Source organism: Trichosurus vulpecula, chromosome 9 (genome assembly GCF_011100635.1).
Source record: "Trichosurus vulpecula isolate mTriVul1 chromosome 9, mTriVul1.pri, whole genome shotgun sequence".
Classification (NCBI taxonomy): domain Eukaryota; kingdom Metazoa; phylum Chordata; class Mammalia; order Diprotodontia; family Phalangeridae; genus Trichosurus; species Trichosurus vulpecula.
This window is the reverse complement of record NC_050581.1, coordinates 75,967,273-75,993,834: the sequence shown is the minus strand read 5'-3', so window position 1 is coordinate 75,993,834 and position 26,562 is coordinate 75,967,273. Positions and strand designations below refer to the sequence as shown.

Here is a 26,562-nt window from a genome sequence, read left to right as displayed (position 1 = left end):
GTGAAAATGAGCAATTCTCTTTGGAAGAAAAACATGTCCATGCTAGTGAGTTGAAAATGACAACCCCCATTTTATCAGAAAAAAAAAAAAACGTTTAATTCAGAAATTTTGAAGGAGGGTCTGGTAAGTAAAACACAAAAACACATTTTGACTACATGATTGCCAAGTTTAATGTAAATGTTATTCCCATTTCTGCCCTGCAAAAGTAAGAAAATGCCCCCATCAAAATTACACTGTAAAATATAAGCACAGTTTCTGGACGTAGTTCTAGAGAAAATGTTGGCACCAACTGCATTAAAAAAAACAAAAACAAGTTTTAAGGCATAATAAAAAAAATACAAGACAATTTCTTAATGCATTTTAGAAGAGACTGAGAGTAGGATGCTAAGAGTCTTTGGATCTTCCAAATATAGGCAGTTCAACAGACAAATGCCAGACATATATGTACCTCCTTTACATACAAATGAGCACAGATGCATTAACACTTCTTCCTGCTAGCCAATCTCATTCTCATGTGCTATTTTCATTCTCCACCCTTTCTGAGCCCCTCTACACCGTTTCAGGGTCCACAGCAACAAGATAACCAGGTAACAAGGAAAAAAAAGTTAAAAGGGCAAGGAAAATGTTATCCTATGGCTGCTATTTAGAACACCACTTCTGCTCATCTTCCTCATTGGATACTTTATCCCGGTCATTCCCCACCTCATTCTACTTGAATTCTTGTTCTAGGAGTCAATAGTGGCTTAGAGCTTCAGAATTCAGGTGGAAAAAGGGAATTAGCATTGCCAGGGATGTGGCTAATGAGGTATGTTTTTGCCACTGTAAGCTATCATCTGAAACATGTTTTCCCATAGATACATGGTTATAAATGGTGATTAGGTTCCATAGTTTAGCTACATTCCGGGTTAAGTAGACTTCTGTTATCTAGCCTAAGAATTCACCATTTACAACTTGTTTCTACATAAACATGATTTTGTTTCAAACAACTGACTTCCAAAATCTTAGAACACAGCCCGTTAGTTAAATTGGGTATTGTCTGTACTTTACAAGCACACGGGAAACAGCAAGTTCATCATAGCTATAAAGCAATTTCCAAAATCATCAGAGAATCCCCAAGAGGTAAAATCTTTGGCTAACGAATCCCACATGCCAGTTCCCTTAATTTGCCAAAGAAGTGTTTAACAGCAATTTGCTATAGGCACTTAAATATTGAGGACAATGGGTACATATTAATACAAGGTGTCAGTTTGTTAAATATTCCAAGTAGAAGAGTATTTCCAGAATTTGGTGTTCACCTTGTAGATATCCATCATGAAACCCACCATCATGAAACCTCATCTGCTCTACTTGCATGGTAATAATGTGTGTTCCAAAATGTAAGAGGTATGGAATTGTAAAATACAGTGTTATTTAGTCTTCTGACTGAGGAACATTTCCCTAAATGGGTCAAAGGGACATGATTCTGTAGTTAAATGTGATTAGAATAGCTTCAAGAAAATTGCAGTCTATTATCTCCACTTGAAAAACTCATATTTTATCCACTGATATTAGAGCTAGTTAATTTCCATATCTAACATTTCCATTTTCACTAGGCAGAAGATTGCAGAGATTCCCCAAAATGAGTAATCACTCATACAAGGGAATTTTCTGCTTACTCGTTAGTGTACCTATGTAATTAAGGTGTCATAAATAGTTCAAAGTTATCAGCAGTTTGTGAAGCTGGTATTTGAACAGCATTAAAAATAGCTCTTTAAATATTGTCCAAAATGTTAATTTTGAAGAACTAAAGGTTCTCAGTGATTTGCTCTCCTCCCCCATCAAGTGATTAAAGCAAAAAAAAAAAAAGTGTTAGAAAAATATGAATAACCAAAATATCAGAAAGAAATCAGATAGGTTTATAAGGCCTTTACAAAAGACCGAAGGCCCCACTCCCCCCTTTTAGAAAAGAACTGTGGTTTGTGAAAGTTCACCACTGGTGAACTGCAGAGGCAGTCAAAGGCATTTAAGGCTTATGAGAATGGCAAGGAGAAATTATTCACTTTAAAAATCAGTTACTAAGAGAACCAACTTACTCTCTTATGTAAGGCAGGCCTTTTGATCTAAGATCAGGCCAAGGGCTCCTAGATGACAGAAGGTACTGATGCCCTTGGAAGATCTGGGTGCAAAAATCTGCCATTAAGGATAGGTCTACAAACAAGGGAAAAGGAAAATTGGCTTGACCAATAAGCACTTGCAAGATGTCAAATCAAGTCTGATACCCCTTTCAAGTTGCAGCTTAGTGAGTCTTTTCCTGGCTTTTGTGGGAAAGAGGTCAAAAACCCTCAGGATATCTGCAGAACAATGCATCATGGAGGCAAACTTAAAAGGACACAAACAGATTTGACACCCGTTTTGTTAAATATTAGTAATGCCCCCAGAAAAGGTAAAGGTCCTGTATCATCACCCTATAATTTAAGGACTCTGTGAGCTAAATGATCTATTACCCTTCTAGAACACAAGTTGTATCCCTTTACCAGACAAAGAGAGGGGGAGTATTCCTTGGGCAGCTGTCCAATACATCATTCACATGGATTTTTAGTCCCCTAGTGACACTGTCAATGGCTACTGCTGCAGGACCATCCCTAGATGTGCGTTTGCCCACCAAAACACAGATGTTCCTAGTACCCATGAAGATCCTACTCTTTCCCCCTTTTCTTTCACTCCATCAAAGATTCTCTCACATTTGGAACTAATTCTTGGATGCAAACCTGGGGAATTCCTTATTGCTCCCATAAGATTTGTTTTCTTTATTCCCTGAAAGGCTCTGTGTCCCCTGGTCCTGTGTAGCCCTAGCCGTTTCTAGAAGACAAGTTTGAGCAGCAAGCTACATGAAAATCTTCACATAAATCATCAACCCCTTCCCTCCCCACCCCACCCCAACTTGTACTAATTAGAAACCATAAACCTTGACACCCTAACAGAAGAGTTTCTGGTCTGAAGATGCTGGTATTAGTTTCCTTTAGTAGAAAGAGATGCTAGATTTGCCACCAGGTGGGTTAAGGACTTTGTTGTGTGAGCGAGGCCTGGGGCCCAACCTGGGCTCATGGTTGTCAATCTTGAGTTTAGACTCAGCTTCCTTGGCTCGTTCCTCCTTTCCTTTGTCACATTTCTCATCATGTTCTTCTCTTGAAGACTGTGTATTCTCTGTAGCTGTGTAACAAGGTCAAAATGTCATTAACACAGTGAGTTAAATACTTATATACAGAATTCAAGAATTCAGACTTGACTCAGGTCTCAAGAGTAAGATATCATTCCTAAGAGGTCTGGCATAGAGAAGATAGTAGCAGGTTCTTCCCAATACGATCTTGGGCTACTACATTTCCCTTTTTGGAACTGCTTTCCAGGGATTTTATTCATCTCTAAGGAATAGATGAACTAGGATAACCAGGATGTTTATTTAAGGAACTCATCTTAAAGAGATGTTCTCCCAGGTACTATCACAAACATTTACTTATCCTGGTGATTTCTGAGTTGAAGGTACTTGAGAAAATCTTGCCTGTAACAGCTTTCTACTCTAAAACAGACCAGTTCTTCTTTGAGTCTAATGACTCGGTAGAAACAGAGGAACAGTTTCCTTCGTGTTCAAGGCATATACCCAGAGTCATCTATAGCAGAGTAAGAATTCTTTTAAGAACAACAGTAAGACCAGCTCATCAGCCCAGATGGCATCCTCACACAGGTTTTAACTAACTAACCTTAGCACCTTTGGCTAGGGTTATCCCTCCCCTGGTATGATGTCAAAATGCATAACAATAACAGTGATAACAATTACAACAACAAAATAACATAAAAACACCAAACTGAAGCACTAGAACACATAGTTTAAATGCAGACTGAACATATCTTTCACAGGACAGAGGGGGAATAGAAATTATCTTCTCACCTTTGAGTTGCAATTTTGTGTCCTCGCCTTCACGTAAGACAATATGATCCTGCAATAAGGCAAGCAGAGTCATGTCAAGACTTCATCCAAGGACCCATATAGTCTCTTCTTCAAAGCCAAACAGAACTGTATGCTTCTGCTTATTCCACACACATTCATACTGATCTGCTTTACCCTTCACACAGCTAATAAGAATAGAAGAACCAGTGAAGGACATCAGCAGGGATCTTTCCATCAGCTAAGCTAACTCAAATTTTCTCTCCCAGTACAAGTGAAATGCTGACCTGGCTTCTTCTTGCAATTCCATTCTACTCTGTCACAAGCCATCTTTGGGCTGTCAAGTCAAAGATGTAAAGACTGCCCAGACAACAACCAACTCTGGCAATGGCAGTGAGCTTGTTGCTCTAGGCACTCAGATTACAGAATACACCTTGTTGGCTGGATAAGGTATGTAGGAGTGTCCTGAGGAAAATAGTCTGTTAACATCAAGGATTTTCTCTAGGTTTCCACAGGACTGTTTCAGAGTTCCAGTTGCCTTACCTAACACAGACAAATTGGAACAAAGAACCAAAAGAAAATCTAAGTCAATTTATCGCAGGCTTTGGGACTTTGTAAAGCTATCAATGACTTAAATGACTTGATCTCTCACTAAGGGAAGGCCACATACATGGATTCAATCAGCATCTTCAAAGGCAAAAGTCATTTTCATTTTCAAAGTCTAGCTTTTCTAGATGATCTCACAGTGTAAAATACTGAGGCAGGACACATTGCTACCAGCAACTTATAGGGAATGGACTTAGTTTAGGATATTACAATAAAAAACATATAGCTCATATTACTTCCTACTTCAGATAGTTAGTACTCAGGCTGGCCTTTCTTTAAGAAATAGATATAACATAAGGAGTAGAGAGAAGGAGTTCTTGGGCTATAGATTTGGTGGAATGGAAAAGTTGCTTCAATTTTATGTTTTTGGGTTGACGTTCTCTACCTTAAGTTTAATTTTTATCTGTTAACTTTATGACTACTCTGACTACAGTTAGAACTAAAAGATGGACTGTATTTTGAGGCTAAAACCCTCTGTGGTCAAAGTTAAGGCTCTATTGAGGCTTCTTTTTAGAAACTCATTGTTTCCAAGGTTTCAGTTTTTAAGATTCTTTCTCTGATATCAAAAGACAGATGACTAATAATGGAAGATGCACAACTTTACATAACTGATAGCTACATCTAGGAAAATATTAAACTTGTTGCTTCCCAGTACCTCAATCCTCCATGTCTGAGAATTCCTTAATAAATCTGTTCGGAGAAACTTTATTTTTTTGGCTCCAGCACCAGTTATCTGAATGCCAGAAGTCCATACCTTGGGTTTGTTTGGGTGTGCTAAGGGCACAGTAATGGTGACTGGAGACCCGAAGATGTCACTGGTCTTCCCACCAGGAGGATTTGAACGACATCGAGCCTGCACAGGAGTAGGCTCTTCAAAGATACCACTTCCTTTCCCTCCTGTAGAATTAATCACATCAGAACAGCTCATGTTTAAATGGTGTTTTATAGTTGCAAATCACTTTATTCAAAACTAGTTTCTGAGGTAGAAGGTAATATGACTATTATCCCTGTTCCAAAGAGCACAGGATGATGGGGGGTTTATAGTTTGAAGCAGAAACTGGGCCTCAAAGAGACAAAATCACAGTCAGTAGCACTGGAAGCTGAGACACACCCAAAACTCCTGACTCAGTCTGGCGCTCTTTCCATTACTACCTCTACCTTTGCAGACTATCAGTGTAATTTATCTGGCTATGTCCTATATAACTGAACATTTCAGAAAACAGTCTCAAACAGGTGTTATGGCTTCTGGAGTGAGGATGATTCTAAGGGACCTAAGACCAAACTACAAGTCTAGAGGTTAAGGTAAAGAGGCAGTGAGTGTGTTCCAAGCAAAGAAAAGCCTGTGCCAAAGGATACAGATAGAGGCTGAAATCTTGTATACAAGGAACAGCAAAAAGGCCTGTTTGCCCAGACCATATAGGGCACAAAAGGGAGCAATATATAATAAAAGTGAACAAACAAGTAAAATCCAGGCTTTAAATGTTAAGCAGAGTAGTTTGTACTTTATTCTAGAGGTAATTGAGAACCTGTGGTCTTCTGAGAAATTACTTCTTTGTGCCAAAGGATGCTGCTAAAAGCAACTGCGACAGCAAACAGAAAGTAGCAACTGGAGAGGAAAAAAGAATGAGGCTTGAGACTCCTCTTTAACTGTACACCTACAGCCAAAAGGTATATGATCACTCTCACATGAACATAGTTTTATAAATGCAAATTTATGCTAGTTAGGTTTATCATCCTGATCTCATATGGGAAGAAACAAAGCAAAAACAGAATTCAACAGGCTGGGAGGAAGGAAAGGGCAGAAATATAGAAAAGACTAAAAGAAATTTCTGGGTACAGAATTCAGGGAAGATACGGAACTAGCTCAGGAAAATTAAGAACTGTCTGGCTGTGAATTTTATCTAAACCCCAGGGAAGTGGACTTTCCACTAGTCAGAGACTAATATTTTTTCAGAGGCCAAGAGACTAAGAAAACAAGTCTACCTGCCTGGAAATGAAAGGTAAAAAGAACAAAAACAAGAAATATAGTGTCCCCAAACTAGACTCTGTACCTATAAATGTGCCTCCCTTTACACTTTGTGTCCTAAGATTCCTCACACTGTGGTAAAATATAAAGCATATTCTGTGTGTGTAAGGACATAGATGATGCATTACAGAGGAAGGGTACTGAACAGGAGTAAGAGGTAAGACTGTAGCCCCAAGGTCAAAGTTAAAGAGAAGAAACCCAATTTAATGCCTTAAAGGAATGGTGGCTAAGTCCCAAAGTTATCTTTTTTTGAGGTAGGTTCCTTGACAGGAACTACTGTCAAAGGAAAATCTACAGGAAAAAAAATTCAAATGGGGACTTTAAAAAGTAATAAATTTGCAGAGATGATCCCTGGATAAAACTAAATCTTCCATATATGAACAAAACAAAGTTTTCCAATCCCTAGCCACAATGATTCCTATATACATTTTTCCCATGCTGTGAAGTTGAAGTTCCACTGTTGATACAGAACCCTACTACAACTGAGATCTTTCTTTATCACAGGTTTTGTTTTTTTATTGAATCTTGTATAACAGTAACTATTAGCTGTTATGCCTTGCAAAGCAATTCAGAACAGTCTCCAGGGAGTGCACCTAAAAATAATCCTATTAAATCAGTGTTAAATAAGCTGGGTACATTCACCTTGAAGTGACTTAAATTTTGTTGCAGTCTTCAATGAAATGTACTATTCTGCGATCTTTTCTTTACAAACAGTCTGTAAGGCCATTTCTGGTACTACTAAATCTCTATATTCATGAGTGCTTTAGTGCTGGATAACAACAAAAACATGAACGCTATTCAAGAACTCAAGGCAGGACACATAAATAACACATACTTCTCAAAACCTTTCCATTTTCTAAAATGACCTTCGGCCTACTGAATCTTTAATGTCATGTTCTTAAAGAGCCTCGGCTCAGTTTTAGAGGGGCTTCTAGTACTGGTTCTACTTGATATGCTGTATTATCTAATTCATTTCCAGGCCCCACCTCTCAAATCTGTAACAGTTGGATAATTCTAACTTCTGGATGTTGGGAAACACTTTGGGGTGACTAATACTCTAAGTGTCTAGGCAATGGGACAAGAATACAACTAAGATAAAGATTTCTCCTAATCCTTTTCTTCACCTGTAGATATTCAAGAAGACCAGACTTTCGACTCCCAAGCCAAAGACAAAATAAGGAACAAAGTGAGACTTTTCTTCCTGAGTAACCTGAAAAATAAGACCTGTCCTACATCAGAAGACCAAATTTTAAAAGGAAAAAAAAAAGAAAATGTCAGCAAGGGAGTCAGTGAAAAGGATAGTGGGGGGTGGGGGGTAGGTGGGAAGAAAAGATGAGAGCTGAAAAGAGAATCCCACCTGGAGGATTTGACCTTTTGGGTATATTCTGAGGTTCCTCAGATGCTCCAAAGATATTAGATGCCATTCTATTTGGTCTACTTGAAGGAATAACTTCTTCTGGAGTTCCAAAGAGATTACTTGAGTCTCCTCCAGGGGGTTTCATTACCCTGTGTACAGAGAAGAAACACGGGTTACAGTAAAGATTCTAGCCTTATCTAAAAGGCTAGTAATTATATCATTCTGGATCTGAAATGAATCTTTAAGACAAAATTCATCACCTTTTCCCTCAAAAACCTCCATTCTTCTTCCCAAATTCCCTATTACCACTGAAGGTCATCATCATGTGCCTAATCACCCAGCTCTACAAAATCAGTGTTATTATCCTCACTCACTCCACATATTCATACAGTGGACAGATTTTGTAATTTCTGCTTTCTTAGCATTTATGTAATGTGTCCCATTCTTTCCACTCATAACAGACCTTCATCATCTCTGCTGGATTACGGTGATAGTTTCCTACCTGGTCTTCCTGTCTAAAGACTCCTCCCTCCCCAATCTAGGCCAAAGAAACTTTTGGAAAACATAATTTCGATCGTGGCTCCTTATGACCTCCAGGATCAAACATAAACTGTATGCCATTTAAAGCTCTTCTTAACCTGGTCCCTTCCTACCATTTTTAGCCTTCTTAAACATGACCCTCCAAAAACTAACTCAATTGCTCTGGTCCACTCGCAGTTTCACAAATACAACACTCCAGCTCTCATCTTCCTGGCCTTTTCAACAGCAGTGTCCTATACTTGGAATGATCTGCATCCTTACCTTCATCCCTTAATTTACCTGGCTTCCCTCAAGACTCACGCCACATCCCAACTCCCCTTCCCCTCTATGCTTTCTTCTTTCAGATACGTTCTTCTATTCTGTATATATCCTGAATGTTCTTCTTTACCTAGTTATTTACATGTTATCTCCCCCCACTAGAATGTACAGTTCTTGAGGGTAGAGACTGGTTTTTGCCTTTTTATATGCTTGTTGACTAAGTACTGAAGGTCACCCAGTTATAAGCAGGGCGGGAATTGCAACCAAGTTCCTTTGACTCCCAAATCCAGTGCTCTTTCCACTACGTCTCTGCCAATTCTGGTTTTAAATCCATCGCATGATGTTTAGAATAACTCAATATATTTTTATAAGGGTAAAATCTAGATCTGGTTTCACATTTATTATAACTTTAAGGAACTAGGTCACTGCAACATAGTTTTTTCTCATGCAGTCTAGCAGTTGACAACAAAGTGAATGAGAAATCCCACTTTTTTCCTCTAATATCCTTACCATTTGTGTTTAAAAAACAGCAGAGAGGAATCTAATTTACTATAATTCAAAAAAAAACAGGAAGTTCTCAGATCATATGTAGAACAAGGATACATAGTATGGTAGACTCGTTTCTTTGCAAAGAGGAGATAAAATTGCCAGACACCGCAACTTGACAATACACATGGGTCAGTCAGTAAACACTATAGAAGCCAAGTACAACAGCTGGTAGTGCCAGGATTTTTGATATGATGCCAATGTATCCTTGACTGCTTGAGTAAAAGAATAGACGAGAGCATAAGCTGAAGTTTACAATTCAGCAATTATTTTCTGGAGAAGAATTTGTTGGGGGCATTAGGGGATGGAGAAAGGGGATTTAAGAGGGTAGGGAAACTTTTGGTTTGATTTAATTTCCTGTTATAAACAAGGCTTGCAAGATACAAAGTATTTTGGTGGCTGTTATTTTGAACCCAACAAACATTTTTAAGTCACTACAATCCTAGTTTTAACTAGAGTTTATGTATTTTCCTTGGCTAGCTGCAGCAAGTCTCACATTCCCAGGCTAGACAGTTCACTTTCTAAAGGAAAGAGACTTAAATTCACCAAGCTGAAGCGAATTTGACACTATTTCACTATATATAGAGCATAAGGTTTGGGTTCAGTGCATTTGAAATTGAGGCCATTTGTAAAATTAACAATTAAGTTTATACTACTTTTTGAACCTAACCCTTCTTATTCATCTCTATAACCAAGTAACTTTTCAGGCACTTTCAACTCATGCCAGAGTTACTGCAATCTTTTTATAGCTCTCTTCACTTTCAATTTTCTTTTTCAACCAATACTCAAAATCAGGGATTAAAGTCACATTATATTTACCTACTATGTGGACCATGTGACTTGTTCATCAACTCTAGTGGTTCCCCATCACCTTTCACATCAAATCCAGTTTACGTGACACTTGCCTAGAAAGTGATCTGGTGATGTGCACAGACTTACACATACATGTATATTAAAATACAGATTTCATATATGGAGATATACATATTATGTGTATATCTACATACACTCTATGTGTATGTGTGTGTGTATATATATGTATGTATATGGTCGTGTGTATGTATTTCCTTCTAGCCTAATCATCTAAGGTTTCCTTTAGCTCTTCAAAATTCTTGCCTGCAGAAGTAACCCACCACTTCCTGTGAAGTCATCTCCCTTAATTACTGAAAACCATTAAAATTCCAGTAATTCAAGAAATGCTTCCCCTAAGATGGCTGGGAGGAGACAAGTTTCCAGTCACATATTATGATATTTTACTTTCCCTCTGTTGATTATTTCCTATTTATACTATGTATAGCTTTTTTGTACATAGTTGTTGGCATGTTTTCTCTCCTCCATTAGATTGTGAGGGCAGGGATTGTCTTTTTGCCTATCTTTCTGTCTCTAGAGTTTAGCATAGTGTGGCACAAAGAAACTGCTTAATAAACGCTTACTGACTGAATGACTGGACAAGTTACTTAACTTGTATGAATCTCAGTTTCTGATTATACGGTATTACCCCCACCTCCATTACAAGGTTGCTGAGAAGCAAAGGAGGTAATATATATATAATATAATATATAGGTAATATAATATATATTAGCAAAAGCTAAGCACTACACAGACGTTATTACATTCACTTCTCCCAAGGATAAATGTGACAGTAGCATACTTTCCTTCATCTAGCATTTCAAAAATAAGGTAAAGCCACCATTCAAAGAAATGTTTGCTCACTTCATGAAATGAGAATAAGAAATTTTAAAGGAGAGGAAACATCAACTTATATGTTAGTTACTAAGTCTAGTAATGTGAGTGATTTTAAGCATAGGAATGTTTATAAAGACTCCTCATATTTTAAAAACTTGGGCATATAAAATAAAGTAACATTGTAGAAAAAGTAATTGAGGGAAAGAAAAAATGTTGAAAGACAAATAAAAGAATATTTTAGCTACAGATTATCATCCTCAATATCCCAAGCTTCAAAAATCCTTGGTCAATTCCTAATGCCTAGAAAGTAATCGAAGGCAACTCAGTTAAATAGGCAAAAGAAGTACCAATAATTTAAGTTCTACACGTGTTATGTAATTACAGAATTCCTGCAACCTAGCACAGGCAGTTAATTCTGGTTTCCAAATCAGTCTGTGGAACTAATAGTAACTTAGATAAAAATATAAAATCCATAGTAATTGTTCTTTTAACATTTCAGGTTCCTAATCCTATCTGATTTACCATCAGATGACCACTCTGATAGTATGCTTGAAAGGCAATAGAGGATTTTCATGGGCTAAGAAGCTCTCTGGATTTATGTCAAAGGGTGAAACTCTAGCTATTTTGTTTTCACTCACACATTACTTTTAGCAGAATTTATTAAAAAAAAGTTTTAATTTTATTTTGAAATAAAATTTAAAAAATGTAATTCAAATTATGGAGCAAAAACAGATGAGTAAAAAAAATTCAAAAGTAATTCATAATAAGAATATTTTTTTACTTTTTAAAAACCAATACCTGTAATTCCACAAGTCTCTTTCAACATTTGGGGAGAAAACTAAGCTGGACTGTGGACTGCAAATTGTGTTTCCGTCTCTGTGCTGGTAGCAGCAAGAGGAAGCCAGACCCAAACAAAATTCTTTAAAATGTACATTTTATAGCTTTCAGAAAGATTTGATTAATAATGATGGATATATCATTATGCTGCACAAAAATCTTTTAAGAATCCCTTTAAGCAGCATTATCCTTTAGAAAAAACAAAGGATGACAAGTAATATTAATGAATATTAAGAGGTAAGTGCCTATAAAGGAAGAATAAAATTCTGTGATTCATTTCAAAGCAAGAAGGTAGAAATGTTCAAGTCTCAAGTATTTACAAAAACGTCTTAAAGTTGGGACATCACTATTTAGCTAGAACAATCACAGTTTAGGAGGGATACTTTTCTGCTCCTAAATATAAATCTGCAGAGAAATCCTGGTTTGCCTTCTCCTGCGACTATGAACTGAGGGCAATTTCCTTTTGCAAGACAAAATGAAAAAAAGCCACCAGGAGTGTGAAATGTTCTACTTTAATGTACTATGCTACAGGGCAAAGAAGAACTCAGTACACTGGAGACACAGAATCAAGAATATTTACATATTTGATCTGAATAATTGCAAATTTATCAAACAAGATCACCCATTAAGTAGCTCCAGACAACTTCCTGAGGCAATACCAACACAAATATATCTCCGAAATTTATCAAATAGCGTTTTAGAGATTTTTTTTTTTTGAATCAAAGACCAAAGTGATGGGACATATCTGGATAAGGGTATCTCCCACATATTCAGGAAAAGGGCGAAACAAGTAGAACAAAGTTTTGCAAATGAGATTTAAGTACTCAATAGCATCTTGATAAGTGCAAAGCAAACTAAACTGATGATTATACAAATGTGCCCACACCACATACAAGAAGAGAGAAACTACAAAGGAGAAATAAGAGCTTAGTCATAAGCCACCTAAGCTGTGCTGGTACACAAACATTGTCATTGTTTTCAAGACTCCTGGCACGGCGACTCTTCCCTAAACTTCCACAACCCTGCATATTCAGCTGAATGTTCAGCCTGGGGAAATTTTCTGGTCTCAACAAAGATTCTTTTACTTCATGTTTACCTTGGGCTTTTTATTTGTATAATTAAGAGATAGAAATTTTTAAACATCATTTTGCTAGAGCACAATTTAAGTGATCTTAGGGTTACTGCATTTATGGCACTATGCTAGACAGACCACCTTCAACGGCCTATTAGGTCACATTGCCCCCACACCCAATTTCAACATGAAATTCAATTAAGTACCAGGAAACCCAGGTCCAGTAGTTAAAAAATGCCATCTTTTCTAAGATGCTCATAAGAGAACCACCACTGTTGAACTTTAAAACTTATGGCCCAAAGTTAATTCTATCCAAGGAGAGTTTCCATGCTCCTGATGCCCAGTTTAAATAGTATCTAAGAGTGCATAGATTTCTAAGGTGTAAAGCAGTTGTTTTTAAACTGGGTTCCGTGATTTAAAAAAAATTTTTATAACAGTATTCCAATATAATTAGTTTCCTTTGTAATCTTATGCATTTTATTGTAACATTCAGAAGCGGTCCATAGGCTTCACCACACGGGTGCATGATACCAGAGTGGTTAAGCATCCTTGGTGTAAAAGGTCCTTTGCACCTCGGGGCAATTTCCTTGCCAACCCAGCTCCGAAAGCAAAGCGGGAAACAGGAAGTGGAAATGGGTCTGCCCCAAGTGGAGAAGGCTCACTAGCCCGTTCCTAGAGTGGGGCATCATTTCATAGGACACGACCCCGCCCCCCATCCCTGCCTGGAGTAAATTACATCCTCCAAGGCGGCACAAAGTAGAGGCCACCCACCGCTTAGTAACCCCTCGAAGACCCCGAGTATCTGCCAGCTCTCTCCCTGCCCCAGTCTTCTCAGAATACCCAACGCCCCTCGACGTTCCCCAAATTCCATCTACGCCTCCTCCCCCTCGCCCGCTCACACCTCCGACGCCACACCCCCTGATACCCACCTTCCCTCCCGCGGCGTCCCCAGCGAATCTCCGAACTCGGCCCCCTCCCCTCAGCCAGGTCTCCCCTCCCCCACTTCCCCGCGTTCACGCCAATTGTTCCCCTCTCTCCCGCCCCCAATTGTTCCCTCCTCCGGACCCCCAAGGGTCCTTCCCCAGACCCCCTTCCCACCCCGTCCTCAGCCAACTAGAGCCCTGCCTCCGCCGGAGCACCCCGTTCTCGGCCCCCTACGGCCCCGGCCAGCCTGCCCCGCCCCCCTCGCTTCCTTCCTCAACGTGGCCCGGGCCGGGTGGACGGCTGGCTGGCCGGGCGGGCGCCGCCTCGGCTCGGCTCAGCTTCTCCCGCGGCCGGCCGCACCTGGAGCTTGGCTTGCCGCCCTCGTTCTCCCGCCCCTGGAACATGTCGGCAGCGGCTGCGGCAGCGGCGGTGGTTACAGCAGCCGAAGCGGCAGGAGCGGCGGCGGCGGCGGCGCTCCCCTCGCACTGCAGACCAGAGCCGTTCCCGCTCCCACCCACCTTCACAAGGAGGGGGAGCCACCCGCCGCCCGGCCATTGGGCGCCGCGGCCGCCAATCAAGGCCTCAGAGCCCGTGGTGTCTCAGCGTGCCGCCCCTCGGCCCGCGCCCGCCCCCCTCAGCCTGGAGGGAATCTTTAACATCCCCTCTCCGCTCCCGCCCCGCCCCGCCCCGCCCCCAGCCCAGTCCAGGAAGGCCCGGGGGGAGGTGAGCGCCGCTCTAGAGGCCCCGGCTCCTGGGAGGCGTGCACAGGCTTCTGCCAGCCTTCTCCGTAGTCGGCACCTCCTCTGCATCTCTTGGAAGTGCAACGCCTTCTGTGGATCTTGTGCCTAACGCGTCTGTGGGTTAGAATAGAAACTCCGCTTTTGCATGAACAAAACCAATGCAACTAGAATGAGCAGGAAAGCGGTAACCGGGAAATAAATGTCAGAAATCTGTGACCAAAACCCATTGCGTGAAAGATAATTTGGTCGAAGGATATGCATATTTTCCAAAAAAAATCACCTAGTGGGATGGCCAAGTGCACAGAGTGCTGCGCCTGGAATCAGGAACACTTCGGTCCTGCCTCAGACAGTTGCTAACTGAGAGACCCCTGGGAAGTCACTTAATTTTGTTACCTCTTCTGTAAAATGGTGCTAATAGTACCTACCTCTCAGGGTGGTTGTGAGGATGAGAACCTACGTGATGAGCTTCACAAACCTTATTAAAGATTATACCAAATACTCCGACCAACCTTGTCTATATTTTTTTTTGAGGGGGGAAGCCAAGGCAATTGGGGTTAAGTGACTTGCCCAAGGTCACACACCTAGTGCTTGTGTCAAGTGTCTGAAGCTGGATTTGAACTCAGGTCCTCCGGGCTTCTGGGCCGGTGCTCTACTCACTGCACCACCTAGCTGCCGCTCTATTTTGAAATGTTTTAGAAGCAGATACGAGGTGGCTGGACTGATAGCAAACAGCATGAAAGAAACCGTCTGCTTTTTCCTCATCTAACACGTGTGATTCACCTACAGGCGGTCTTTCTCCTGTTAAAAAAAAAGCGCAACTAGGTCTTTGCTTTCATCGTCTTTTTCCTTCCCTGCACACACCCCTTCCCTCTTTTAACTTTTGCCTTTACCTGGGAGCAGAACCTAAAACTCCCTGGAGAGGAGGGATTATTACATAGGCACTTAATGATTGTTGTATTAAATTATTGGACAAAGTTTAAATTCAGCAATCTGGCCTTAATCTAATTCTTACCTCCTCTGGCACCTAAAGCATGAGGTGCTCTCTTCCCAATACAAGCATTTAATAGATGGAGCAGCACCTGGTATGTTCAGTTAAGAACTGCTAGCTAGGTAGGAAACGGAGAATGGGAAGGTAGGAAAATCTTAGCTTTTCCTGGATGATATCTATTCAACTACAGTTGTAGAATTTCGCTTCACTGCTGCCTCACAGCACTAAGTTGTTTGCTTGGCTTTTATCTACAGAGCAACTGGTGACAAATACTATTCACCGCTCAACTTTTCTTGGAAAGGTAAACATTTGTGGGCCGATTAGAGATCAAAAAAGCATTCATACTATTACAAAATGAAAACTGTCATTGACTTTAGAAGCAACTTCCAAGTCTATACTTCTGTTTTAGGTCTTCATTTTACACTGTACTAAAACTGTTTGAATAAGGGTACAGAAGTGAAGATGTTGGGGGCAGCTAGGTGGCACAATGAGCAGAGAACCAACCTTGGAGTCAGGAGGACCTTAGTTCAAATGTGACCACAGACACTTGGCCACGCGACCGTGGCCAAGTCACTTAACCCCAACTGCCTCTCAAAAAAGATACAAAAAGAAAGTGAGCATGTTAAGACCAGGACACAAAGAAGAGATGAGAAATGAAAAGATCTCTTAGTTTTAGAATAAATCTCTCTAGATTCACCATATAACTCTTGCTTAACATACCTGTGAGGAGGGGCGGGGAGGGAAGGAGGGAAGGAGGGAAGGAAAGAAGGGAAAGAAAGAAGGAAGGGAGATAGATTGGTTGGCTGTCCTTTGTTCTAGAAGAGGACCAATGAAATCAGGAGGGCAATGTCTTGACTTACAAGTGAATTGGATTTAAATAAGGCAAGGATGTGCAAAGTCAACATCAGCCTCACTCTCTCTTTCAGAGTCATTGAAGTCCAGCGGCAAGACATAGGTCAGGACTACTAGCAATGGCCCTGGATGCAGTGGGAGACCTTGGCCTTATTAAGCAAAGGTCTTTCCCAGGTCTGTCTGAGGCAACAACCATTCAGTGATTCAAGGCTAAGTAAGAATTGAGGCAAAAGATGGCTTAGTGTGCCTTCTCAAAAAAAATCAACCTGGGAAAGGAAGACCCTCAGAGTTTCTGGGCAGAACAGAAACAATTGCTATTTACACACACACACTGAGCCCAACAAAACCCAAACGATGAGCTAGGGAGGTTTGGGTTGGGACCTATTATTAGTCAGTCAGTGAGAGCTAGTGTGATTTGGGTTTAAAGGCATAGTCAAGTAGCTCCATTTGAGTCCCAAGGGCTTTATCAAAGCCTAATTTTCCAGAGCTATATTTCAAGAAATCATAAATGAAAACTACATGAGACAAGAGTTAACTGTCTCAGTTTTGGGAGTAAAAAAAACCCCACGATAGAATAAGTACGGAAGAAAAATCTAGCCCCCAAATCTTAACATATCTTGTGCAGTATAAGCGATCAAAATTTATATTCCTTTGGACAGAGCACCCACATGCGAAGATGATTCCCCATGCAGAGGGAAAGAAAAAGGGGGGAGGAGGAGAAGGAAGGAACGAAGGAACGAATGGACTTTGACAGGCTGTGCAAAGTCATCAGCCTGTCCAGTCATTTGGAGTCCAGTGGCAAGACATGTCAGGACAACAGGCAGAGGGAGAGAAGGAAAGAAAGGGAAGGCGGGAGGATTTATTAAATGCTGATAATCATTTAATATTAATTTAATAACCTCAGTAAGGGCCAGAGCCTGAACTAATCGACCAGAAGAAGAACCTGGACCCTAACAGTTTCTTTGTTCTCTGAGTAAACTCAGAGAATACCTCTTCCTATGTCAACAAGGCCAGATGGGACTGACTTAATCTTTCCTCTGTATGGCCATTAAGGATGAGACACTTAACCTGAGACACTATCTTGAATAATGGGACTTTTTCTTAATATCTTATGGACATATACTATGTTATGGTATGTTAATGGTAAAGAAAATACAGATGTCCTGGATCATAATTTCAATTGACACTGTGTCAACTCTCTTATTGTATTTACCACCAATTCAATTAAGAAACTTCCTTTCTCATAATATGTTTAAACATATATGGAGATCATAAATTTGAGTGACACAGCCACCCTGAATTGGGATGGTTCTAAATGTATTTGTCTTCTCATTCTTTTGTTTAGACAGTCAGATTTCATCTGGCTCCATACATGTAGGTATTCTGCTAACTTTAAGGGAATAAATAATATAAATATAGATCACCTAGCCTGTTTGCCTCTTTTAACCAAACTTTCAGGTGGACAATGCCTATGCATCAAGTGCTATGCTAAGCACTTTACAAATATCTCATTTGATCTTCATAACCTCCCTAAGAAAAGCTTAGGTATAATTTTCCTTTAGCAGCTGGCTATCTCTTTCGGAAATCTAAATTTTAAGTAATGAAGATCATTTATATCTATTTCAGGTGAAAAACACAAATCAAAACAAAAACCAAGCAGAAAAGGACACTTGTTAGATCAAGTATTAGTATGTATTTATGCACAATAATAAAAACAGATTTACAAGTTGAACTGGAAATTTAAACATAGGAAGTTTAACAGCTTTTGTTTATTATATTAAATAGCCAAAACACCTTTTTTTTTCCAAAATTGGTAAAGAATAAATAATATAATTTACAATATGGTACAAAAAATAATCAGGAAGAACAGGCAATCTGCTTTATACATACACTGCATATGTATATTTATAATCTATAAAACAAATTCACATCTCAAACAAGCCAAAAACCTTAGATGATATGGCTTAACTATTTTTCAAAGAAACAGCAATAAATTCTGCTGCCAAACCATAAGCTCTAAAGCCAGTTATCCTGTTCCAATAATGTATGATAACAGGTTGCTGTAGTGCTTCCAAGGTTTAATTTACTTAACATTACTTACAAATTACTGTGGAATTAGGAGAGCTATAAAGGTTTGGGAAGCTGTTTAAAAAAAAGAAAAAGAAAAAAGAAAAACCCACCAAAGTGCAGTATTCCCTTAGCAATGCATCCGAGTATTTAAATTTCTTCCTCAGGGGTTTCCAGCATCAGCATACAAGACATCTCTTTGCAAAACAAGTTTGAGCTCTGTAATGTGATTTGGTTTTAAGATATAGTTTTTAAAGGCCATCCATCTAGAAGTCATGTCATGGGGTAGCCTCATAAACAATGGTAATTCCTATACTTAGGACCAGGAGACTTAGGGGTACAGAGGAAATACTGGTAAGCTAATTGTTTTCAATTAACTCTTCTCCTTGAACGATTAATTCTCTACACTTAGCAGACTCAGATTACAGCATATCTCACTGTGAGCGCTGTATTAAAGGATGAGCATTCCGTTGCCTCTGCATTCCGAAAGATAAAACAGGAGATGCCCGTCATTATATACTACACAAAAGGATGAGGGGCCAAGAATATCAATCAATTTTATAAGACCCAGAGATTCTTACTCAATTCTGAATTTTTTTAAGGAACTGATCTGCTTTCAGCTCAAATGAACATAAGCCATAAATTCATATTGAAGCGCTAAGAGACATCCACTTGAATGGAAACAAAAGAATTCTCCTATTTTCCGACATACGTTGGTCTACTTTTGATTCTCTGAAAGATTTCTATTTTTATACATATATTTATAAGGCTAGGAGAAATAGATTAATTTTCTGCTACAAACTATGAAATTTCCCTTAATCTTGTTAAGTAAAAGCATCCATGTGACCTGTTGCCAAAAAGAAAAACAAAGGTCTTCAGAGTAATTCATGTTTGTCACTGGTAAGGAGGAGGAGACTTGTAGGTAGTTGACAAATCATTTTCTCCTTTAATCCTGTTCCAGCTGCCCTAACCCAACTACCTAAGATATTACTGGCAGCAACAAGATATTTACTTGAGTTCCATATACGGCAAGTAGAGTCTGTTCCAGAGACAAAACAGGAACTTCTGATTTTTAAATTCTTTAAATAAGCTTATTGAAATATTTTGCTTCCCCTTTGCCTTTAATTTAAAACTAACTAGTTAGTTTCCACTTGTTTGCCTCAACATTATCAGAGCTCCTGTTGGGTAACTAGGTCAGAAGTATTATCAGCTGGCCACATGGTCATGACACAATTGGTCATTAATCCCAGCAATATTCCTGAAAGACTCCTTGGTTTCTATGGCACTAGAGTACAGAGTTCAGGAAGACTAATATTGCTGCAAACTCAGCCAGTAGAGTTTTAACCCATGGCTAAGTCAGTTATCAAGGGCAGGAGATATTCCTTAGCTCTGTTGAGTTTAGAGGACTGATGAATCAACTCAGAAAATGGTCACATTTTTGCTCACATCACTTGATCTAACTGTGCCATATTCTTCCTCTCCTTTATTTTTAATTACATGCTGTTACTTTCTTAAGACCAGGAAAAAGCCTTATTCATAAGGTACTATCGGTGAGGTATCATATAAGAGCTCTGGGAAAGTGTTTCAGGGACAAGGGAGTGAAACCACAACATGAAAACCAGATGTTCTCCATCCAGTAACCCTGAATATCTCCCTTGTCTTAGGTATTAGAACATCTGCCCTTTATTACTGAAATGAAATAAGCTCAATTTGTGGGATTCCACAATTCTCTATATGGAGCAGAACAAACATTTTATTTTTCCTGAAGAAGCCTCAAGTACTCCCTTATCAGGCACTGGTCTAGGTTAAATTACCTCCATATGTCCAAAGACTGGGTCATTGATCAGCTGGGGAGAGAAGCCAGACCTATCAAGTAGCTATCAATAGCCTTAAAGGCTACTGGCCCTGCCTAAGAATATTACTGAGAGGAAGAAATGCTGCTCTTACTTTCAACAAAGGTGTGAGTTAATGGCACAGCAGATAGAAACATTGGACAACAGGCTAAGTAGGTAATAACCTGAAGTTAAATATATCAGGTGGATAAAACCACAGATGACACTGTGGCGAAGGTTGAACTTTCTCACATGGATGCCTAGATAGATTGTGTAAGCACAGTTGGCTGTTAAGACAGTAGTTGTGGATAGATTTAATGGGTTCACCTGCTATGTAAAGAAGTGACTATTAGGAGTATATAAAACCTCTCTCTACAGAGGACATGGCTTTTGTATACTAAGAAGCTACCTTATATGAATATAAGCCCTTGTTCCTGAATTCTCTGAAAAGAGACCCTGGGCAAGAGTGAGAGGTGCTCGATGGTCCCAGAAGAGTGAGGACCAAGAGTACATAAATATAAAGGAACAACATCTGCTGAAGGCCAACCAAAAGCAGAGGAACATGTGATACAGAGAAAAATCACTTAATTACCCAATTATCAAGGATCACTAATTTCTTTTCAGATGTCAAACAAAATTCCACCAAATACCTAAGAATTTATAGGCAGAGGTCTTCATCTGAACAAATGATGCCTTGGACCATCCTTAAAGAAACTTGGCAAGTGGGAGAGGGAAGGAAGTCTAACTTAATTGGGTTTTCTTCTTTAATGGTTCCTAATTCACAAAATAAAAGAAAGACCCTTTTCTTCCTTAAAAATTTAAAAAAATCAGTGTTATCTGCATAAGACATGATTCTTTACCTGTCTTGTTAAATCAGCCAAAACCTACAATTAAGGGACTAGGGGAGGTTTGGTATTTCAATAGAGCTGGTGATAGGAAAAATCTTTGCAACAAATTGACATCTATTAAGACCAACATTTCTCCCTCTGCTACCCCAGGTACTATAAGGCCTTTGTCTGCACTATCATCTGCCCTGGAATGCAATTATAATTACAGAGAGCCCAAGAGATGCTGTGCTGTCTTCCCCAGGGAAGAAGGAATGCATCATGGATTATCGAACTCCCATCACTTTACAGACATAGTAACAGAATGTCAAAGGATTAATTGGAGGAAGGCAGTAGTGACTTAGGCCCTCCCACCAGTGAGTGTGGCTTAAAATTCTCCAGGACTTAATGGCTATTCCAAGGCACTCTCAACTTCTTCCCTTTAAAAAAGAAAACTTGTAGTTTCTCCTTCAACTGGAATGTTCAATACAAATTTAGGCTTAACATAAAACCAGTATTCATCTGGACCCCAATCTTGACATGGAACTAAGAATATTACATATGGGCACAAAGTGCCTGAGAAGGGGATTCTCTTACCAACGTCTTAACTCATGCCATTCCAGAGAACTAGTTCTGATTCTTTCCAACCACATCACTAGCTCTAGCTCCTCTCATGGGAATTCATATTTAATACTGTTCAGTGATCACTTCCTGGTGTACTACAGATTCCAGGATGCACAGCCGTTCAAATGTTAGAAGATGCTGCCTTTATTGAGAGTGGGACCTGGGATTTCTCCGCCCCACCCGGCCCCCCACAATCAGAGGAACAACCATACAATATCCATTTGTAATATCAGTCCATCCTAATTGTGGCCACCACTGTGCTCATCACTAAGCAAGATCACTGTGAGAGGTCACCCACTGGAGGGCCACCTCCACCTCCATCAAAAAGGACTTCCCGACGACTTGACTCAGTGATGGACAATTCCTGGGCAAGGTCATTGAATCGGGAGATGTAATCAATGCTGTTTTCATTCATCATGCATACCAGTTGGGAATCCACAACCTAGAGGACACAGAAATGAAGGGAAATACTGCAAATTAGATAAGTGGGAATCACTTGACTCTAAGCATGTAGGGCTTTCCTATACGCTGGGAGACCCAGGAGGAAAATGGTACCATCAGATGGACATAAAAATTTATTTCATGGCTATCTTTACATATCTAGACATAGAACTAGACTGCTGCCGAGTCAGGTGGGAGAAAATAACATGAAGATTTCTGTGACTTGTATGAAAAAAGATTGTCTCTCCAATATCTCCACTGACCTCAGTCCCATTTTGTTACCACTATATGGAGATGATAAAAGAACGAGGGACATCATTTCCCCTTCCCTTGAAGCTCTACAAAGTCAACAAGAATTTATCAGATGCCTGCTATATGCCAGGCAGGCACTACATATATTATAACCCTCTGCATAGTTTCTTGTAATGCAGAGTTAGTTAGGATGTACTAGCTGGAAAGAGACCTGCCAACTGGCATATGAAGTGATGTGAATATATTTCCAGACTGTCAAATGTTTTAATACATGGCTATCAATGAATAGAGAAAGAATAAACCCTAAATGGAAATCTTCGCCCTTGTTTATATTACTCAATAATACCATTGGCAACTACAGATATTTGCGTGTCTGTCTTACCTCTTTAGCTGAGTTGTAAGCTCTCAAGGGGAAGGGAATGGACTTCATATTACTGTAAAGACCTTAACTCCTAGCATGGGCCCAGGTACTTGTTGGGAAACTGAGCATCAAGTTTCCAGAGTCTAACAGATCAATTTAGGATCATTTTAGGATATGAACTCAGAGCAAGAGCTAAGTGGGCATCTGTGCAGTATTTATATATCCTGAGAGCTTGCCTCAGCCCCACTGAACTCTATGGCAAAGAAGAGTTCTGCAACAGGAAATATCACCTCTACAAAACCAGATGAATTTTTAAATAAGGTGAATCTACTGTCACCCAGCCAGGAGAAGCATAAGATCAGAGCTAGAAGAGATCTTGATAGTCTTCTATTCTATTTCCTTCATTTTATACAGACGGGAGACTGAAATCCAGATTAACAGACTTGTAAGAGCTCACATAAGTTTTAAGTAGCAGAACCAGTAAATGAACCCAGATCTTCAGATATTAACTCAGGGACTTTTCCCACTAAACCACAATGCTGCTCAATTATTCCAAAGGCAGTGAACAACGCTTTTTCTTAAAGCCTAGATTCTTTAGCCTCATTTGGAAAATAAAGGGGTTCTACTAGTGATTGTTAAAGTGTCTTTTAGCTCTAACATTCTGCTTCATCTGTGAGGACTTCCATGTAGCTCAACTGTGGGATCTGTCTAACAAAGGACAATATCAGGAGTTTCAAGAATAGATAAAACTTACTACAAACTGAAAAAAAAATCTATTAAAGCAATGGTCTCCAAACTTTTGTGAACATACACCCCATCAGTAAAAAATTGTTCAGTGTGCATCCCCAAACATATATTTATTTATAAATTAAATGTTTGTTGTTGTACTGATAATTATGCTATAAAAATTATGCCAAAAATAGAAATTTATAAAGAATGAGATAGGATGAAATAATATTTGTTCTTACAGTCAACAGGGAGTCATTGGAGTCTGAGTTGAAAAGTGGTATGGTAGGACCTGCACTTTAGGGAAATCACTTTGGTAACCATTTTGAAGATAGTCTAGAGAGGAGACTTGAAACATGTAGACTAATTAGGAGGCTATTGCAATAGTCCTTATAAGAGATGAGTGTTTGAACTAGGGTGGTGCTATGCGAGTAGAGAAAAGAATAAAGATGCAAGAGATGGGGAGGTAGAAACTACAGAATCTGGTAACAGATCAGCTATGTTGGATGAGGAAAAGTGAGGTGTCAAACACAACACCAAGATTGAGGACTTACAAGAATGAAAAGATAGTGCATTTCACAGAAAAAAAGAGTTTGGAAAAGCAGTGGTTTGGAGGGAAAGATAGTGTGATGAAATCTGCTATCTCCGGTGCAATTCTCATGGTCCTTTCAAAACAAAAAGGAGGCAGGTAAGCTGTACTTCACTGATACAAGGCTACAAGGAGATTTGAAGGGGGAGGGAGAAGTGTTAGAGGGCAAGGCAGAGGCAGGAATTTTCTCAGTGACAAACAGTCTAGTCAGTGCCAGTAAGAATTATAACTACTCTGGGCTGACTCCACCCCACTGGACTCAGAAATGGGGAGGAGAGGAGCTTGCAGAGTACAAGGCAAAATAGATTCAAGAGGTGTGGCGCCCCCCCCCCCACCCCATTTGAAGATAAGTGTAGGTGTTAGGTGTGGTTGCTGTGTGTATGGGGGGGAGGGGTATTTCATAATAAATAGGTGTTAGGTGTGGTTGCTAGGTGTAACACCCTTAACTTATAAATCCCTATAGTGGAGAGGGTGGGATGTAAACTAGCTTCCCATTCTCCAGCTGATTGATCACACACCTTGGGGCAGTCCCTGCTTTGTAAACTTAAAGGTTTTGAAATGGTGGGTGATTACATACCTTTATCCCTAAAAGTACTCAGATGTTGGGGGGAAAAGAACAAGTAAAAAAGTATTCCCGATCAGGGCAAAGCTACTGAATAAAAAGCCCAACATGGGAAAATATACCTCTGCAACATCAGCCAGTGAACGGGAGACAAATGAATCCCGAGAGTTTCCATCCAGCAAGCTGGGGCCCAGTAGGGAAGTACCACTGGCAGTCCCAACTGGAGTTGGCAGCATCTTCCGGCCCTTCTCTGGTGAGATGAAACTTGCTACATAGCAGATAGAAGAAAATAAAAATTATTAAACTCTTATTTTTTTCCAAAACAATGCTGAAAATTAGAGTATATTGATACAATATATTGGTATACTTAATTCCTGACTTGAGTGATTAATTACCTTTGCATATGGCTCAGATTCAGGTACATTCTCATCACCACAGGTCAATACAGTTCAGTTCAGTGAGTAGAAAAAGGGTAGGTGTAATTCCAAATTAATCTCGAATACTAGCAGTTCCTACTCATCATTCAGAACCTTCTATTTAAGAATTGGAAAGCAAAGACTGACATGGATGCTAATTCTCATCAATCTGGGGGAGGGAAGGAAGAAAGAGAGGGAGGAGAGAGGGAAGAAAGAAAAAGAAGGGAGAAAAGGGAGGGTGGGAACTGACCAAGAAACATTTAAAAGCCTATTATGTGCCAAGCATTGTGCTAAGAACTTTGCAAATATTTTTTCATATGATTGTGAAGTAGGTGCTATTAATATTCCATTTTATAGTTGAGGAAAGTGAGGCAAACGGAAGTTAAGAGACTGGCTCCAGGTCCAATGCTGTCTCCACTGTGCCACCTAACTGCTTCAAGAGACCAGTTTAGGATTAGTTTAGGATCTGATTTGGGAGCTGAGGCTGTGTATTGACATCTGTGCCACAGAATCACATTTGCCCATCTAAGCCCTATTTTGTGCTCAAGGTAAAGTACAGCAGTAGAAGAGGAAATTCCACTTCTGTTCTGTTGGTCCTGTATATTTGAATACTGTGTATCCTATCATCTAGTTTGACAGACTGGGGTAGAGGGGAGCAAGCTCTGCTGATTTACAGAATATTTAAAACATGCCAAGAACTGCATACAGCTGACAAATAACAGAGTCCCAGCTATGCAGAAGACTACTTACTCAGTTATATGATACTTTAATAAACAAACTAGAAGGCTCATTTCAGAAAAAAAAATCACTAAGGGCAATGATTCAGAAAAAACAGAATATAAAATGGGAGACCAAAGTCACACGCTATCCATCAAAACTGTCACCACTGGGGCTACAAAGGAAGGTCTTTGGAAAGGACAGGAACCTCTGGGACCTGCTTCACAACAAATTCTCTATGGAGTAAAACATGAACCGCAGAGCCCTAAGTAACTCACTAGGTTCTAGGGAAGTGGTCTTAAAATAGCATAGAGCAAAGGCCATACCATGAAATACTTATCCTGAACCATTCAAAATTTCTAGATAATCAATGTCAAATGATCATTAATCAACTAAATGACCGATGTAAGACAAGAGAAGTTTCTGGCTCAGATGCTTGTTCCTAAAGAAGAATGTTCTCCTGGGGGTCAAGGGTCTGAGTTTACTGTAGCCTATTAGAAAAACTCACCAAACAGGCTGCTAAGAGAAGAGTCTGTGGAATCATTGGGGTACCACTGTGGATCATGAGTGGGAGAGGCAATCCAGTTCTGGTGAGGGCTGCTGGATGGGGATGGAAGACTTTTGGAGCTATCACTGCCATTCAATTTTGCTGGAGAAAGAGAGACTCCTTCACCTATAAAAGAATATTGTATCATTAAAATTTCAGTTAGAAGAAAAAAAATTTGATCTAACCCTTACTATGCTAGCCATAGTACCTTAAGTCTAATAATGTAAAATAGTATAAACTTCCAAATCAAGAT

At 39.7% G+C, this 26,562-nt stretch overlaps 2 protein-coding genes across 3 annotated transcripts in view; both read right to left on the bottom strand.

Annotated features, from left to right (window-relative positions):
* Positions 1 to 145: 145 nt before the first annotated feature.
* Positions 146 to 14,289, bottom strand: JPT2 (Jupiter microtubule associated homolog 2). The gene is made up of 5 exons (XM_036738902.1): positions 14,132 to 14,289; positions 7,909 to 8,057; positions 5,280 to 5,422; positions 3,923 to 3,971; positions 146 to 3,189 (listed from the first exon to the last, which is right to left on the bottom strand). Exons 1-5 carry the CDS (start codon positions 14,173 to 14,175, stop codon positions 2,999 to 3,001), a joined length of 576 nt encoding a protein of 191 aa, XP_036594797.1. The 5' UTR covers positions 14,176 to 14,289; the 3' UTR covers positions 146 to 2,998.
* Positions 14,290 to 18,021: 3,732 nt separating this feature from the next.
* The window catches only part of CRAMP1 (cramped chromatin regulator homolog 1), a 119,881-nt gene continuing 111,340 nt past the window's right edge, over positions 18,022 to 26,562 (bottom strand). For both annotated transcript variants that reach the window (XM_036738512.1, XM_036738511.1), the window contains exons 19-21: positions 26,271 to 26,435; positions 24,752 to 24,897; positions 18,022 to 22,140 (exon numbers count right to left, since the gene is read on the bottom strand). In XM_036738512.1, the coding sequence (XP_036594407.1) occupies positions 21,976 to 22,140; positions 24,752 to 24,897; positions 26,271 to 26,435 (476 nt within the window). In that variant the 3' untranslated portion in view covers positions 18,022 to 21,975. The remainder of the gene's footprint in view (positions 22,141 to 24,751; positions 24,898 to 26,270; positions 26,436 to 26,562) is intronic.

Coding starts and splice junctions, on each gene's coding strand:
- JPT2 (XM_036738902.1), bottom strand. CDS start 14,175: ATGTTCCAGGGGCGGGAGAACGAGGGCGGCAAGCCAAGCTCCAG. Junction 5,423..7,908: donor CAAAAGGTCAAATCCTCCAG/GTGGGATTCTCT, acceptor TTAATTCTACAG/GAGGGAAAGGAAGTGGTATC. Junction 3,972..5,279: donor CACACCCAAACAAACCCAAG/GTATGGACTTCT, acceptor GCCTTATTGCAG/GATCATATTGTCTTACGTGA.